The 18759-nt window shown below is 39.1% G+C and overlaps 1 protein-coding gene and 1 long non-coding RNA gene across 2 annotated transcripts; one reads left to right on the top strand and one right to left on the bottom strand.

The window, feature by feature from the left end:
• Positions 1–1532: 1532 nt before the first annotated feature.
• LOC147164642 (E3 ubiquitin-protein ligase MARCHF4-like) lies at positions 1533–18759 on the top strand. The gene is made up of 5 exons (XM_086092103.1): positions 1533–1827; positions 2037–2668; positions 13102–13257; positions 15261–15453; positions 18192–18759. Exons 2-5 carry the CDS (start codon positions 2285–2287, stop codon positions 18608–18610), a joined length of 1152 nt encoding a protein of 383 aa, XP_085948229.1. The 5' UTR covers positions 1533–1827; positions 2037–2284; the 3' UTR covers positions 18611–18759.
• LOC147164643 (uncharacterized) lies at positions 4572–18619 on the bottom strand. Its single transcript, XR_015096766.1, has 3 exons — positions 18175–18619; positions 15242–15445; positions 4572–6809 (listed from the first exon to the last, which is right to left on the bottom strand). It is a non-coding gene; the product is annotated as an uncharacterized LOC147164643 (long non-coding RNA).

The following is an 18759-nucleotide window of genomic DNA, read 5'->3' as shown; positions in this document are numbered from 1 at the left end:
AATTTGACTCCACTTTTCCCAATGGACGTCATTAGACAGTGGCGAGTATTGATGTAAGTCTGCGAAATATTATTTAAAAAATGAATGAAATACTAAATAGTTGTTTTGTGAATCACTGATATTAGTAACACATGAATTAAATAAATTGCTTGAATGAAGTTGAATAATTGCAGATCAGTGCTGGTCTTGACCAGTCTCAACGAAAAATCCCATACTAAGGTTCTGGGTTCAAATCTTGGCTCCAGCCTTCCTGTATGGAATTTAAATGTTCTCCCAGCGCTTGTGTGGGCTTTCTTCAATTTCACTGGCATAGATGGATGATAAATAAAACCCATTTTCTGAGCTATAGATATTTTATTCATCCTTTGTCTATCTGTCAAGTAGATTACACATGACTGCATGAAAAGTACTTCCTCAGAAGACTTAATTTATATTTGTGTTTAGATGAGATATGCATAATTTAACTTAGCCTACTGTCGCCAGATAATAAATTGTTTAATTATGAATCGTAGTTGGCAACAACTGAACAATAGCCTATTTCTATCACTTAAGGTAATAATGTTGTGGATGGACAGAAAGATGAATAGACGGGCAGACATGGTACTGTAGATAGACAAAAAAATATATATACGGAGACTGATAAATCAAAACCTGGACAGCCCAATAGATATAGAGACAGAGACAAAGATGCATTTATAGAAAACAGAAAGATAGATAAGAAGACTGGCAGACATGAGACACATGTTTGGAACATTTGGTTATGGTCAATGAAACCAAGGTTCAACATTTTTTGGTGCAAAAACAATGCTGCTCATCACCAAAAGAACATCATGCCTGCAGTGAAGCATGCTGGTGCCTGCGTCATGTTTTGGGGCCAATTTCCTGCAAATTGAACTGATGCTTTCCTCAAGGTGGAAACTGGATGAATTATGAACAGTTTAAAATGACAGTCATTAGCACAAACCTTCAGGCTCCTGCTCAAAAGCAAAAGGAAATGTCGGTGATAGTTGCACTGGAGCGTCTGAACTTCATTTGGGGTTAATCAGAAGTTTTGAAGTTGAATACAGCTTAGTTATAAGAGGGTGCACAAACTTGTACAACATTTCAGTTGTATATATTTTTTTTAATTTCGCCCCCTTGAAAAGGTAAAAATAAATAAATCAACAGAGTTGTACAAGTTATAGCTCACATAAAAGGTATATTTTTTAAATGATTTATCCTGGTCTGATTAAACAAAAAAGAAAAACAGGCATTTTAACTGAGGTGGGTAGACTTTTTATAGTCACTAAACAAACAGGCGATAGTTAGACAAATTTAACAAAATGTAATCCTACTATTAATTGTTTTATGTAAAAGTGACAAAACTAAGGCCCAACACAGGTAAACTGAGGTGAGTTTTGATTAATTTAAAAGTTTTGACGCCCCCCACCCCCCGGCCCCCGCCCCCTGTGAAACAGATGGCTTATTTTATTTATGTGCAGCATATAGGCTATATTTTCTCTCCTCTGCTTGCGTGAGTGTGTTGTAGTTGTACATGCATGACGTGTGTGGGGCGTCTGGTCTGGGCTCTGTCCCAGGCTGCATCATGCTCGGCAGCATCCATCCACTCGGCAGCAACAGCAGCCAGTGCTCACACAGCACCGCGCTCACCGGATGCTTTTGTCACCTACGGCAGGACGCTCCGACAGCCGCGTTGGATTTCCACCCATCATCGTCCACGTAGATTCCAACGGCGACGACACAGAGAGGCGGCATGTGTGGAGGGGCCGGGTTAGGGGTGGCGGGGTGAGAGAAAAAAATCGTGCAGAAATCGGCGTAGCTGGCCAGGTAAGACACGTCTGACTCGATTTGCCTCCCACATTAAGGCGATGATAGCAGTGACGTGGCTTTAATACTTATGATTTCGAGGGCAGATTGCCGTTTGTCGCGTGCCAATTTGAGGCTGTGAAGAAGACGACAGTGGTCACCGTTGGACCACATACTTGTTAGTCAAATGCACAAGCCCATCAATCTAACGTTTGACTTTCCTCCTCCAGCATCTCCATTCACTCCGCCCAATGGCTTCGGACACTTGTTTACATCCGTGGGATTTGTCCGCCTTTTGGATTAACTTGGTTTCGACCGGACGGTAAAAGACGTTGAATCGGAATACTAGCTCGTAAATATCCCGTCAGGTCAGCTCATCCAAGCGCCACATGAGGGGACGCGCAGTGCGCCCCAGCGCCGCGGTGCTTCTGCTGTGATTCGGTTGCCGGGCGGGAGGGAAACACAGAGACCGGGGCCGATGCTGCGCGGCCGGGGCATGCTGAAGAGCCGCTGCTGCGTCCTGCTTGGTGACCTGAGGCTGCTCCTGCTCGGGCCGCCGGCGCCTCCGCCGCCTCCGCTCAGCCCCATGAGCGGACAAGCCACGCAGAACCGCGAGCCGGGCGTCGCCGAGAGAGCCACCCCGCCCGCGGCAGCACCAGCAGGAGCCACCGCCGCCGAGCGAGGACCGGCGGTGCCGGGCTGGGTGGACGCCGCGGAGCTGTCGGCGGCGCTACGAGGATGCGGCGGCTCCTCAGACGACTGCTCGAAAGGCAAACTGGAGGAGAGGTTCTCCCTCACCAGCTACACGGAAAGCGGCTTCAGGACGCCCTTGTGCAGGATCTGCTTCCAGGGGCCGGAGCATGTGAGTGCAAAGCTTCTCCACACGCTTCATTTGATGCACATTTTCCCGACCGACAGAGCCGCATTGAACCTATTCACATGTGCTCTACTGCAGTGTTTCTCAACCTTTATTGAACCAAGGCACACCTATATATTTTACATTAGAAACATTTCACAGCACACAACCCCTCAATAAAGAGTCAAAGTAATTAAATGTACAAATGTAATTATTTCTGTGACCTTTTAAGTCAAATGACTAATTCGGTCAACCCTGCATATTTACGAATTTTGCCTAAACTGATTAAAAAAAAAAAACACCTGCTCTGTTTTTGTGCAACAGTGAATATCATATTTTAATATCAGCACCACCTGGTGGCATCCTTATGTTAACCAAAATACACATTAAAGTGAGTTGAGGCGCTTCATTTACACTCATGTATATGTAGTCTTTGGCGCCATCTTGTGGCTTTTCTAGAAAATTGTAAGCCCTTTTCAATAATTGTCGAGTTCAAGCATTAAAACTGTTTTTCACCATTTGTGTTCCTGTTTTTTTTTTTTTTTTTTAAGTATAATAAGCAGTTGGGAAAATGGATGGATGGATGTTTAAAATGGCCACGTGATGCACTTTGGAATTCGACAGACAACTATCTGACAAACTGACAAAATGTGCTTACCACGTTGATTGATAGCTAACATTAAAGGTGCATTGTGCCGTTTAAAAAGGTAATATTAAAGTTTTGTCTTCATCATGCATGCTCCACCAATGCCCAGATGAGTTCCAAGAGCCCTGACTGTTTTACCTTGACTGCGCCTATCAGCTTTTCTCTTCCCTTTATAGTAGAGTGTGCGGACCTTACACACTCCAGTTTCTTTGGAGAGGGGTAGAGTTTTTCTGACCTCATTTGAAGTCATGTCTTTGTTTGTCAACTGCGGCTGTGGCTTTAAGAACGTGCACGTACTCGCACGCGCACCATGAATGAGCCTGACACAGATGCTGCAGTTACGCTTTAGGCCAGAGGTGGCAGTCACGAGTTAAACAAAGTGACAAACTGCACAAAGATCCTTTAAGTTATGCGTTAATAAATGGAAGGAAAAAATGCTAGAGTAATTAGTTTGACTCTCAAATGTACTATTGTGAAATCTGGGCTTGTTTAGTTTGAAGGCAAAGCTATTATTCTGTATGGATGGCAACAGGTGGAGATACACAGGTGTATTGCACCTTCTGCCACAGTAGAAGAGAAATTGTTATTTTCAGTATACATAGATAAATGTATACAAATGCATTTATAGTAAATTTGTAATAACAATAAACAATTTTCAGACAGTGTAAAATGAGGTAGTTTTCTGTGCGTCTCAGCAGTCAGACCACTAATGAATTGCAGCAGAGTAAATGAGAGGGAATCACTGCTATACTGGACATCACATGTGAATACAAGTCAAAATACTTGTCTACATATCCAAGGTCTTGTTGGAGAGAACCTAATCTCAGAGCAAGGATGCAATAGCTGCGGCAAAATAAGGAAAGACTCGGCCTTGTGCTACAGAAGCTGGTATGGAAAAAGAAATACTAGCTCTGACACTATTGAGATAAAGTTGGAATTTCACACAAAATAAAGTGGTAATATTAAGAGGAAACAAGTGGCAATCGTACAATAGCAATGTTGTACAATTTCTGAGGATAAAGTTCTAATCATACAATAGTAAATTAGTAAAATGTATAAAGATAAAAAAATGTTTTAAAAGAATAATCTAGTATTAACATTTCAAAGAAAAAAATCTGACAACAGCTGAGATGTAACAAATGTGTTAGAATATTACAAGAAAGTGGCTGGGATTTAAAATTAAAAAAATGTCACAGACAAGTTCTGATTTTAGGAGAAATTTAATCCAAAAATTCTAAGAAAAAAACGTGTACTTTTGGGGAAGACTTTTGAGGTCATGTACTACATGATATGAGATTGATTGCTGAAAAGTTATGCATGTACTCAAATTAAGTTGTTATATTACGGGAAAATGGTTACAAGAAAGAAAATAAGGTTATTTGACAAAAAAATGCAGTTATTTTATGATAGAGAAGCCATAATTTATAGGGTAAAAATCATAATTTCCAAGAATTAAGATTATAAAAAAATTCCCACTAAAAAAAAAGCATAATTTTCCCAAAATTAACATGTCGCCATAACAACAACTAACTTTAAAGTCGTACTTTTACAAGATCAGTCCTAATATTGCAAGAACTGACTTGAAGTCATAAAATTACAAACAAAAGTGAAATTGTCAAAAAAAATAAAATAACACGTTGATTGTCAATGACTTTTCCACCCTGTAATATGACTTCAGTAACAGAGACCAAGCAATAACAGAATCAATTTCACGAGTATGGATGCATGGTGAAACAACTTAAGGGTTGGAATTGGATTTGGGCAATAGAATCGAAGCAATAAGGTCCAGCAGAACTGTATTGTCATGTTGTATTTGGCGTAATATCTGTATAAATAAAGCATGCTTTAATATTTAAAAAACAAACAAACAAACAAAAAAACGGTTTTAAAAGGGCTTAAAGACATATTGAACTACATCAAGCCTATCCATGCATAACACCGGACCCCTTTTGCTCTCCTGAAAGGAACAGAGCCAGAATGAATGTAATTAATTGAATGAGAAGGAGGCCCAGAAAACCTCATTATGTGGCATTTAGCGCTTGAACCATTTTGGTTGACCAGTCGCTTTACTACTCCGTATTGAAGTTTAACGCTTTAAGTCGCTTAAATGCTAATCGACTTTACAAAGAACTTTGCAGAACACTCTGGAGGAGTGAAATGTCCAACTACCAAGACAACACAGCAAAAATAAGCTAGCTGTGGAAAAGAATAGCAGCTAGCTTTGGATATTCTTTACGAACAGGGACAAAATGAATGTAGTTAAATAAGAAGCAGGCCCAGGAATCATTAAGTGTCAATTAGCGGTTGAACCAAATTGTTGACTTTACTATACTCCGTATCGACGTTTAGCGCTTTAAGTTGCTTAAACGCGAATCAATTTTACAAAGAACTTACCTTTGTCGAACGCTAGTTGCAGTAGCGAAATGTCTAACCAACAAGGTAACAGCAAAAAAAAGCTTGCTGTGGATGAGAAGAGAAGCTAGCTTTGCTAGCTTCATATATTACTTGTCTTGCGGTAACTTGGCACTGTTGGCGAGGAACAAGGTCTTTGTCACCAAAATGTTACGTTCAAAACTGACAATAACTCTGCTAACGAGAATTTTACTCGGCATAGAAGTTGCAAGATACAAAAAAAATCAACATGCCGACCCTCGTGTAGTTTTGTGTAGCCTTTTCTCGCTTTACGACACCGACGTATGTATACTAGTGGCTGTATGGATGCATGTGGAAATATTTTAACAAAAATGACAGCCATATAGCAAGTCTATTCTCCATAAAAATGACAATAAAAATTGAAACGACATCAATTAATCGACAAAAAATCTTTTGTCTTTAACCCTAAGTGGTAATGAGTGTATAGAATGTGAAGGAAACCAATTAACGTGTCCCTTTTGCCTTTTATGTAAAGCATGCGACTTACTGTATCATTTCATGGTCATTGCCTTTTTAATGGCCTATAATCTCTCAGATAATTACTCTTTCTGCATCTCAGTGCATCGTTTCACCTCTGAGCTCCCACTTTTTAATACTAATGCAGAGTCCACAGGCTGCTTTAGGTTTTTTCCTCCCTCTTTCTTTTTCTCTCCGCACAGTCAGCACATTTTTGCGGCGCATACAAAGCAGTGGAGAACCCAACGCCTTTCCCATGGCCTCCTCCCGCCATATTATCGACCTCTCCTTGATACGTCAAGGCTCGTCAATAAAGCTTGATTGAACGCCATCTTATCTCTTAACGCAAGTCTTTGTCCCTCGCCAGCCTGCCTCGTGTTCGGGGGTGTTGTCTCTCCGCCAAGCCCAGATATGGATCTGCTTGAGGTGTGAACCGTGCACGTTTCTGAAAGGGGAGATAAGTGGAAGGTCCGCATGCCTCAGAGTGATAGAGCCGGCGGCGATGTTAGTCGTTCCTCTCTTCTGCCTTCGCTTTTAAGGTTGTCACATAGACAGAGGCGGCTCGTATCTGATGTGACAATCCTTCTCCAAACAACACTTCCATCCCCAAGGCTGCGAGACAAAAAAAAATGGCGTGAGATACATCAGTGCTGTGCGAAAGTCTTTAGATTGGTGGTTTGAGCAATGCTATAATGACTGTATACGCAACACAGTCACAACAGTGCCTTGGTTTGCCCATTGGGATCTTCGGCGGGATTTATACTGCATGGTTCAATTGACACAATTCCAATATTTTGCTCTCAAGTGCAACAATTCAAATATGTTCAATGACGGTCTAAAAAGAAAACAACATGGAATTGAATAGCTTTCAGATCGAGATCAAACCAAATGTGATTCAAGTGGATTACTGCCAAAATGTAAACCGACAGATTGGATATACCACATCATTTTGAGCGTGACATCATCAAAATGCCTTTTTACCGAGACACATACTGTGTTTTGAAGAAATACACAACTTTGCCTTAATGTCCATTAGCTTAAGCGTGCTAACACATAGCATTTACTGCAGGGGTTACCAACTCCGGTCCTCGAGGTGCACCTAGCCAGCCTTTTTTCCCTCTTCCAACACACCTGATTCATATGATCAGATCATCAGCAAGCTCTACAGCAGCCTGGTAACAATCCTTATTGTTTGAATCAGGTGCGTTGGAGGAGGGAAATATTCCAGACATGCTGGATAGGTGCTCACGAGGACCGCAGTTGGTAACCCCTGAACTACCTTATGTGTCAGTGACGCTGCAACGTATATATTTCAACACAGACCAACACAAGTACACAGAGAATATAACAATTAGGGCTGGGTTTAAAAAAAAATGCTTAATTCATTCACTGCCATTGACGGCTATAGACGTAAAAAATTCATTTGAACAATTTTTTCCCCCACTTTTCTTAACAAGAATATGAAAACCTAGAAACAAATATTGTGCAATTAGAACAGATATAAAATTTGTGATTAATCATGAGTTAACTATTGAAGTCATGCAATTAATTACAAATAAAAAATGTAAATACAAAAAATTAGGGGCGTCAGACGTTTTTTTAATCGTAATTGAATTGCATGACTTCACTAGTTAACTCACGATTAATCACAAATTGTATATCTGTTCTAATACAGTACAATAAAAAAAATCTAGGTTTTCATACTCTTGTTAACAAATTGTGGAAAAAAATGTTTAATAGAAATAGTTCAAATTTCGTACTTTTGACGTCTATAGCCGTCAATGGCAGTGAATGAGTTAATTGTATCGATTTTCCTTTTCATAGCCCAATATTGTCATAAAACCATTTTCTTGAAATTTACTGTTCACAGGAATTTCAAAGTATTTTCTTACATTTACAAAAAAAAAAGGCTTATTATACTCTGAGACAATTCAGAATTGTTTTAATTTATATGAACAATTATTCAAATAAAATAAAAAATATATCAAATATCTGATGAATGAATCAAATGGGACCCCTTGTGAATCGAATGGAACGGATTTTGGACCCTTGTCAGCCGCCTCAGTTTGTATCTCCGTGAAAGTCGTCCTCCCTCCCTCCCTCCCTCTCTTTCAAACCTTCGAGCAGCGTCCCGCTTAAAACAAACGAGGGAGCGAATCCAAGCGTCCTTGCCGCCGTGTCTAAAAATACATAAGCGAAAAACCTGGCGCCTGCGGTCGCTTCGAACCAGATCAAATGTTTTACAATCTAATTCTCTCTTTGTGTTACAACCTCTCGACGTACAAAGAGACTAATTCCGAATATAACCCTCTTGTTTGCACAGAATGAGATAATGAGGATGATCGCTGTTACGTAAGAATCCCACAACAATGGGACCGCCTCGCTGGCAGGTTGGATAGGCGGAATGATCACAGCCGCAACACCATCTTTTTGTTCACGTTACAATTTCCTCATTCTTTCCTAGTCAAGCCAGACGTCGCCTGTGGGAGTTAAATTACCAATGAGTAATTAAAGGCTTTTCTTCCATGCATAAACTCGAATAGATTTTTACGAGTGCTCCTGACAGCGTGTGTAAAGTACACATGGACATTTTAACATGATAGTTTTCCCCCCCTCTAAAATGTATATTTAATATTGTAAGCCACTGTAACATTATGCAGTTTGAACATTAACACTGTGCTTCACAATTGTGTACTTGAATAGTGATTTAGGTACTTAAATGTATTGAACGCAATAGTTTAACAGAAACTGTATCAAGGTTATTATAATCTTAGAGCTCTGTTTTTTCCAGGTTCATACTGTGCCCCCTCTGGAAAAACTAAATCTAGCACACCGCTCTGAAAATGAATTAAAACTATTATGAAAATTCCAAGACTATTATAACTCTGAACTGTTGCTAAATAAATGTTTTAAAACCAATCAACCATCAACTTTCAGCTATGGACGTCAAAAATTAATTTGAACTATTTCTATTAGTTTAAATTTTTTTCCACTTTTGTTAACAAGAGTATGAAAACCTAAATAAAAAAAAGATTGTACATTTAGAACAGATGTAAAATTTGTGATAAATCGTGAGTTAACTAGTGAAGTCATGCGATTAATTACGAAACATTTTAACAGCCTGCCCCTAGTTTTTAATAATCTTTTCTTTTTTTCAAAAAAAGTAATTTTAATTAATTTATTTTTTTATTTTTAATAATCTTTTCTTTTGAAAAAAGAAAAGATTATTAAAAATTAGGGGCAGGCTATTAAAATTTTTCGTAATTAACTCGTGTATTGTAGTTACATGACTTCACTAGTTAACTCACGATTTATCACAAATTGTATATCTGTTCTAAATGTACAATCTTTTTTTTGTAGGTTTGAGGGGTGTCAGGAGATTAATTAAAAAAATGTAATCGCATGACTTCACTAGTTAACTCACGATTAATCACACATTTTATTCGTCTGTTCTAAATTCTAGGTTTTCATAAAATAAATAATTCTAATGAATTTTTGACGTCAATGGCAATGAATTGAGTTAAAAACAAATGAATTTAACATAAAAGCCAAATATAACTGAACTGTATTTGGGCAGTGATTCACGTACCACCAGAGAGAGCTGGCATACCATACCTTGAGAATCACTGTCTGTGCCACAATTTTAATAATATTTTATCATCTTTGATTCCTTTGAACAACTTGGAGGTTTTCTGAACTTCTTATGGCCCGACTGCTTTACAAGACGCACAAATAACAGGTCCTCCTTTCACTTTATCCGAATAACTTGAATGGATCATGGAGTATGTTAAGCAGTGTGCCAGCTGCTCTCGTCCCATCACGACACCACCAGTAACTTAGCTGGGGGTTACTACGAATTGCCCGCGCTCGTTTCCGCACCCCACTGCCCTCAAACTCATATTCAGCTCTATCCCTGCTATAATTGCTAGGAAATAGCCAAGTCTTTTAGAAAGGATGTACAATTTAATAGAAATTGAATGCAGTCGTCCTGCAAGGGGATGTAAAAATGCAATTTTGGAGCGTCCGCTTCTTTCGTGTCTTCACCGCCGAATCCTAGCTTTGCTTGCTAAATGGCAACACAGCTAATGCACTTGGACTTGTCTGCAGCAGAATAAGAAGCCTCGAGGGGAGCGAGTTAGTGTCATTCTTCCTATATAGTTCGGCGTGATGCTTCCTGCGTCTTACGGAGGACAGACGCTCTGCCATTTTGTTGGAAATGGCCCAGAGGAAAAGCAAATTAAAAAAAAGTAAGAGCTCATCTTGATCCAGGCCTCCCTCCCCCGTCTTATCTCAGACATAACTGAGCTCATTTGAACGGCAATAGATTTTTTTTCTGCCCCGTCACCCCCACCCCCCGTCATACCTCTTAAATTAATCTCCTGGGAAGTGGGCTTCCTTGTGTCTCGGCTCACTTAAAACGCTCCAATTTATTCCTCAAGCAATCATCACTCGAGACACCAGCGAAATGCAAAGCAGACTCTGCATAATATTGCATATTTGGCTCCGTGATCATATCCAACCAAAGTTGTCACTCGTTTTTCTTATGTTTTGCTAATGACGTTACTGTCAAACGTTACGACTTTCCAACCTACATATGGAGTGAATGACCACATTTTTTGTAGACGACACAAAGGTGATGCTAGTCGAGTCGACAAACTAATCGATGACCTCATTGATATTTTTGTCTTTGGCCCCACCCACCAGCTGATTCATCCAATCATATTCGGGCATATTCAGGTTATTCATCAAGGCTGATTGTATTTGTTTATTGTCTAAACAGTGAATGGAATGTTATGAGGATAAAATGATCAAGATAGGAGAATAAATGAGGATTTAAAAAAAGGGTATAATATTAGGAAAATAAATAGTTGTGATTTTCTGAAGAAGAAAAAGTTATATTGAATCAGATTTTTTTTCAAGAAAAAAGTTACAATAGGTGTAAATTTAAATTAGTGAATGTTAAATGCCCCACATGAACAAATCAGAGGCTATTGTATTGTACAGCACTTTAACCTGTACTAAGAAAAGAATGTTTGACCATAAGAAAGTCAGAAAGTCACCCGTCTAACTGCAAATCTGTGGGATGATGCGAACATTGAATTTGGGTGCTCCAGCAAGGAAGATCTGACTAATATTGACCAAGAAGAAAAGATTGAATGTTGTTGTTCTTAAAGCAAAAGGCGCTTTGACCTTAATTGACCGCTATAAAGCGAGTGAGTGGCTATACTACCTCTCTTGAACTCGAATAAGATCACATTAAAACTATTTTACTCATTTGCCTGTTTTTCCAGATGTCTGCCGTATTGCTGGTGCTCATAAAAAAAATGCTGGTGGCCCGAGTGCTGTTGCCAATTAAAAAAATAAAATAAAATCATGCACTTTCTGTAGCAGAGTTTATTATGCTGCAATTTCCCTTCTCCTAATGTTAATGGAGTGCACTTGGATGGAGGCCAGGCCTTTGAGTAATGCCAGAAGCTATTGCTAATTTAGCATCATGTCATTATTTACATCCACAGTGAGAGCATTGGCTAGAAAATGCAAAGCGCTGAAGTGTTTTGGTGATAATGCAGCACATAAGATGGCAAAACAATGCAAAAGATGCGTCATCCGAATACAGACACGTGAATTGTTCTATTTTTTGTGTATTGTTTGATCAACAAAAGGACATTTAGTTGTCACTTCCTGAGCGTGTGGGCTCGAATGCCACGTTTGTTATCAGATGCTCCCATTAGCTCCGCAGCCTGGCTTTTCAGCTCTTGGCAGCCACCGGGACAGTCACAGCGAGCGTGTCGAGTCCCGCCGGACACGTCACAAGTGTTCTGATGGCCATGCCAATACACGCCCACTCGGACCATCTGCGGACGGGCCCTTTTCTCCTCCACCTACCCGCTACTACTTCCCTTCCCCCTTGATTTCAGCACAACAATAATGTGGAGATATTTCCATTGAGTATTTTACAATCTGGGCAGCGCGGTGCAGCTAGTGGTTAGCAGATCTGCCGCACAGTTCCAAAGTTCATGGTTTCATTCTGGGCTTTCTCCGGCTTTGTCATAATGAAAAACTACAGATTTGTTGTTTTTGTGGTCAGGCCTTGTAATTTAAAAGTATTGCTATGGCGCCATCTTGTGGCATCTTGCTATGGAACTATGGTGAAATAAGTTGAGGAGCTTCATGTAGCGTTTTTGCACCATGTTGTGGCATCTAAACATTTTTGGGGTTTATTTACTCAGTTTTCCGCTATTCACGTGCCGGACGCAACTAGTTGTAATGAGTGCTGTACGAGTAGCCTACACACGAGTACTCAAGCTCATAGTAGTGATACATGAAAGAATTGCAGCCCAAGTAGTGCTCTGTTGGATTAAACTTTTTTTTTTGGGGGGGGGGGGGGGGTGTCAAATGTATTTATATTTAGGTGCTCAAACTGTGCATAATGTTAGTGATTTACAATATTACGGTATTTTAATGTTGGTCATTATGTTGGTAATTCTTTTTGAGGTGGTACTTAGAGTTAAAGAGAGAATGACTGGTGTAACACAAATTATTTCATCACTACAATAAAAATGACTAGAGGGGTTTGCCACAGTATTGTAGTTAGCAGAAAAGCTAGCAGTTAGCCTAGCTTGTATGTTTTCTTCTTTTTTTTGTATTTTCTTTTGATCTGGATGCCCTATGGCACCACGCTGCCTCTCACAGGTTAGTCTTGGTATTACAGCAGACATTTGATTTGGAGAAGATTTATGATTGTGGATGAAGATAATGATTATGCGTGTGATGTGCTGGCCATTTCAATTTCATACGGTATTTTTTCCCCTCATGTGTGAGATCTCACAATTTGAAAAATAGGTAAAAACATGTTCCACCCATTTCTTATCCATTAAGACACACTACTCATTTTTTCCTGCAGGGGGAGCTCCTGAGCCCGTGTCGATGCTGCGGCTCTGTCCGCTGCACCCATCAACCCTGCCTCATCAAGTGGATCAGCGAGCGAGGTTCCTGGGCCTGTGAGCTCTGCTATTACAAGTACCAGGTCATCGCCATAAGCACAAAGAACCCACTGCAGGTGAGGACGCGAAATTCACATGTCGCCGTTTTGAGTTTTCTGCCGAGGTGCCCGAAATGCTGACAGCGTTGGACAGATTCAATTTACACTTGAAAAGGATGACAGATTTTCCCCTCCCAGACTGCTATACGAAGGAAGCATTTGTGAGCATAACGCAGAACTCAAAGTAACTTATAATGCAACTCTGCCTCGAGTGGGAGGTAAAACGGGTGAATAACTCGCAATATAAAGTGCTTTGGTGGCATTGCAGTCTATTTACATCATGTATTCAATTTCCAGGCACTTGCACAAAGTGATGTGCAAACTAGGACTGGCAATTCCCCAAAGAGATTATGTGTGGATTGCTGTGAGAAAGAACTCAACAGAGGACTAGTTCATATATCAATGTAGTACAATTTAAACATTTAATTTTAAGTATCATCTATTAAAAAATAATTTGTTTTGTGGATGGATTGGATAAAAAAAAAAAGTCTAATTAATTAGAGCCTTTTTTTAATGAATTAGCATCAATTACCCCTGTGATTGGCTGGAGACCAGTCCAGGATGTACCCCACCTCTCATCCATCAGTCAGGTGGGATGGGTTTTTGTCAGGGACCCTATTAAGTAGGGTTGAAAATATCTAATTGCTATTTTATTTCCTTCAACATTGTGATTGGGATTATTTTTGTCAAGGTCCTCTTTCCACATATAAACATAAATTATGTTACAATAAGCAATATCAGAATTATAACACATTGTTTTTGGTTCAATAGATTAGGTTTATGCTCAAATAAATACAAATGGACCATGAATTAACATGGAAGTGTATTAAAGGGACAGTGTGCATTTTTTTTTTTAAATTTCCAATGTTCATTCATTTAAAAAAAAAGGGAAAAAAGATACATAAAAAAAATGTTGCATCATATTAACATTCATAGGTCACGCCGCGCCTTACTGACATGTTTCGCCGCAAATGTAGAAATTTGTGGTAGGCTTGCGAAGTGTTAGCTCTCTGAGGCACCGTAGTGCACTTGCTTTAAAATCATGCACTTCAAGTTTAGGTCGTTGCATTAGTTCACCACTAGATGGCACTAAATTCTACATACTATATCTTTAGTTTACAGTAAATCAACTTATACACTTTGACTTGCAGTCTTTTAACTCATTCACTGCCATTGACGGCTATAGACGTCGAAAATTCATTTGAACTATTTCTAGTTTAAAACATTTTTTGTATTAGAACAGACATGAAATTTGTGATTAATCGCGAGTTAACTAGTGAAGTCATGCTATTAATTACGTTTAAAAATTGTAATCGCCCGACGCCCCTAATTTTTAATATTTTTTTCTTTAAAAAAAAAAAACATTATTAAAAATGTAATTTTTTTTTTTTTTAAAGATAAGGTTATTAAAAATTAGGGGCATCATGTGATTAAAATTTGTAATCGTAATTAATCGCATGACTTCACTAGTTAACTCGCGATTAATCAATTAATCACAAATTTGATATCTGTTATAAATGTACAAAATAAATCTAGGTTTTCATACTCTTGTTAACAAAAATGGGGGAAAAAAATGTAAACTAATAAAAATAGTTCAAATGAATTTTTGACGTCTATAGCCGTCAATGGCAGTGAATGAGTTAAGCGTTAACTACAACAACTTCATAAAATGATACCAATCAAGTGTGACAAACAGAAGTCAATAAATCAGATTACAAAAATGTAAACATTTTAAAAAGCTATATGTTAACATGTAAACTGCACTTTTTTTGTCAATGACAAAAAGGTGCATCTTGATCAATTAGAATATCTTAGAAAAGTTCATTTATTGCAGTAGTTCAATAAAAAAAAAAATATATATAAATTCATTCAACACTGAATATACATTTTCAGAGGGCTAATTCCAATCTAAATTTCACATAGGTTTTTTGTTTAGTTTAGTTTTTTTAGCATAAGCCATAATCAAAATGATGACTCGAACTACTACCCATTCATTACTGACCTCGTGTGCGGCCCCGCAGTGGCAAGCCATCTCACTGACGGTGATCGAGAAAGTGCAGATCGCAGCGGCCATCCTGGGTTCTCTCTTCCTGATGGCCAGCATCTCCTGGCTGGTGTGGTCCTCGTTCAGCCCGTCGGCACGCTGGCAGCGCCAAGACCTGCTCTTCCAGATCTGCTACGGCATGTACGGCTTCATGGACGTCGTCTGCATAGGTGAGCCGCAAATGGATGGGGAAGAGAGGAAAAACAAGCACATGAAATGTCAGCGGTTTTGATGTAATCATGTTTGGTCAATTTTTGAAAGACAGAACTAAAAGTATAAAGACAATTGTTGAGCTCTCATATTTGGATATCATTAGATTGTGCAACTGGTCTGTTTGAACATACATTGTGTTGGATGAGGTCATGAAATGATTGAAATGCATTAATATTGCACAGTTTGTTTGATCCGCTGAACAAGAACGTGCTCATCTTTGAAGTAGCTTTCACTGCATACATTTGAATAGATTTCAAACTAAGTGACACTTTGCGAGCCCCCTCGCTGAAGGACCGATGAGAGGAGGGTGAGTGTCTTCTGCACGCCATGATGAAAGTGACATTTGTAGCATCATCCGTTTTAAGGTTGACGTTCTCCCGCGAGAAAGACGGTGGGATGGCATCCGGCATTAGGAAAACTCTTTTGAGTGTCGCTGCGGGAATAAGCAGGATGTGAAGGAAGGGGGAGGCTTGATTATCTTCAGTGTGGTCAGGATTGACAGCAGAGTCATTAAAGAGATGAACTTGTCATTTGAAAAAAGTGAGCGCGGGTGTGGTAAAAAGATGAGCAGACATTATTTCTTGTCTATCACTAAACATTGTCAAAGAATAGAGGCGATTGCTGCAGTATGAATTAATTTTAGAGGAGGGGGTGGGGGGGGGGTCACCTAGTATTATTACATAAATTCTGCATTTTCAAAAATTATAACGCTCAGTTTTCACTGACATCGTTAAATGAATATGGTTTTGTATCATTATTAATGATCTACATACAGAACTGCTTTCGATGAAATTTGAGGTGATAAAAATTGGTGCTAGTTTTTTTTTAAATATTACATATGTTTGCTTTAAAAATGTTAATAACGTGCAAGTTATGACATTGCTGTCATTATGCTACAACTTTGATGAGGCTGTATATGTCTTTCCAAGCATGTCCATACAAAGATTGCAGTCGTTATTGCAGAGCATACTGCAAATCAGTAGAAATTCAGAAAATTTGGCAATATTAACGCTAAACAAATGCAAACACTGGTGACGTCAAAGCACACATACGCTTCATAAAACGTCTAAAGTACATAAATAATTAGTTAATTGTCAAAAATATCATCAAACTTAAATAATTGCTTCAATGGGTAACACATTCATACAGTTCATTAAACTATTATATTCACATCGGATTATCTTAAATTTAATCCAAAGTACAAGTTTAATTAATTGTAATTAAAAGTTTAATTGATTATCAGTTCATTAAAATAATATATTCTCTTTGGATTAACTTCATTCAATTGTGTGTCAATTGAAGCAATTATTCAAATTGGTTCAACAATTCTGTGCTTACAATTTAGAGCCGATTCAAAGAAACAGATGTCTTCTTTGGTCTCAGCAGCCCAAAAATTACCCAGAAACTATTAACATATCTTTGGTACTAGCCAGTGTAGTTAGGTCTAATTTTAGCACGCACACCCCAACCCCGCTGATCAAAGTCAACAAATGACCGTCGGCTGTCTGAGTAGGAATATCCTGAGCAATTATCATGTGTTGAGTTATTTTTCAGCCCTAAACTGCTCAGAAAATGGCCTGGCCAACGACTAACTGTTAAACCTGTTGAGTATTTACGCTTGCGAGTGCATTCAGAGGTGGGCCAAGCCATTGACTGTGATTATGACGTCAAATGTATTAACTCATTCACTGCCATTGATGCACAGATGTCAAAAAATCTTTTGAACTATTTAAACATTTTTTTCCACTTTTGTTAACAAGAGTATAAAAACTTGGATTTTTTTTATTGTACATTTAGAACAGATCAAATTTATGATTAATCGCGAGTTAAGTAATGAAGTCATGCAATTAATTACGATTAAAAAATGTAATTGCCCGATGCCCCTAATTTTTAAATAATCTTTTCTTTTAAAAATAAATAAATAAAAGATTATTAAAAATTAGGGGTGTCAAGCGATAATTTTTTTAAAAATCGTTATTAATCGCATGACTACACTAGTTAATTCACGATTAATCACAAATTTTATATCTGTTCTAAATGTACAATAAATTATTTTTTTCTAGGTTTTCATACTCTTGTTAACAGAAGTGGAAAAAATAATAAAACTAATAGAAATAGTTCAAATGAATTTTTGACGTCTATAGCCATCAATGGCAGTGAATGAGTTAATATGTACGTTTGTAACCCACTTTTGAGGTTTTTTTTCTTCTTTTCTTGTTATCGTCCACAAACTCGTAAATAGCCTGCTAGCCAAGTCTCTAGCCAACATTGGTTTTACATTTGTTAACGTTTCAACCACTACGCTCTACTAAATGGCATGAAGAGTAATTATTCAGTTGTGCGCGGGCAACTACTGTAATGTGTTTTCTTTAATTTTATGATTGACAAAGTTTCATTGGCAGTAGCATACAGGTTAAGCTGATTATTTACGCTGGACTGCACACTCCCAAGTGTCTTGTGTTACAAATAGATTCTTCTCTCCAATGTGAGTTCAAAGAACACAAAATCAATAAGTAATTTCAAACTGCGCTAAGAGATTATTGAACGCCATCAGAAAACAAACACTACTTTTGCTAACCTGAATTTAAAACAAACAAAATGCTGTATTGACAGTTTTTATGGGTCAAAGGAATCTCTTAGATTTGTGCTAAACTGATGTAGAACCTAACAAAAGTTACCTTTTCTAATTCCACAGCGCTAATTGTCCACGAGGGGCCTTCTGTGTTCCGTATCTTCCACCGCTGGCAGGCTGTCAACCAGCAGTGGAAGGTCCTCAACTATGACAAGTCTATGGACAACGTTGACCTGAAGGACGTCGCTGTAGACAGGACTCAGCAGCCCGGCCAGGCTTACCAGACTGGGCTCGGAGTGTCCACCTCCACGTCCTCGCTGATGGTGGTCGCCTCCATGGCCGGCGACGGCGCGTCCACCACCGCGGTGGCGCCGGCCGCCGGAGGTCCGGGGACGCAGGGGAACCCCGATGGCGGCGCGGTGGCCGACCCACATTGCCCCTACAACCTCCTGCACCTGCTCAGCCATCTGAGGCCGTCGGAGCCCCGCGGCCAAGCCAGCGGGAATGCGCGAGAGCTGGTCATGAGAGTCACGACAGTCTGAGGAGTCAGATGAGGCCTTATCTCTCAACGCGTAAGGGGCGGGGAATGCTCGCAAAGCAGTTGAACTGCACAAGACTGATAGCGTCTTAATTGTTTGCATCATCATTGTCCTTCCATGGATTGAATAAAATACAAATTGGTTAATTTGCA

This window comes from Leptonotus elevatus, chromosome 12 (assembly GCF_054856555.1).
Source record: "Leptonotus elevatus isolate MCC_2025b chromosome 12, RoL_Lele_1.0, whole genome shotgun sequence".
Lineage (NCBI taxonomy): Eukaryota > Metazoa > Chordata > Actinopteri > Syngnathiformes > Syngnathidae > Leptonotus > Leptonotus elevatus.
The sequence above is the reverse complement of the archived record's forward strand: the minus strand, read 5'-3'. Positions and strand labels throughout refer to the sequence as shown.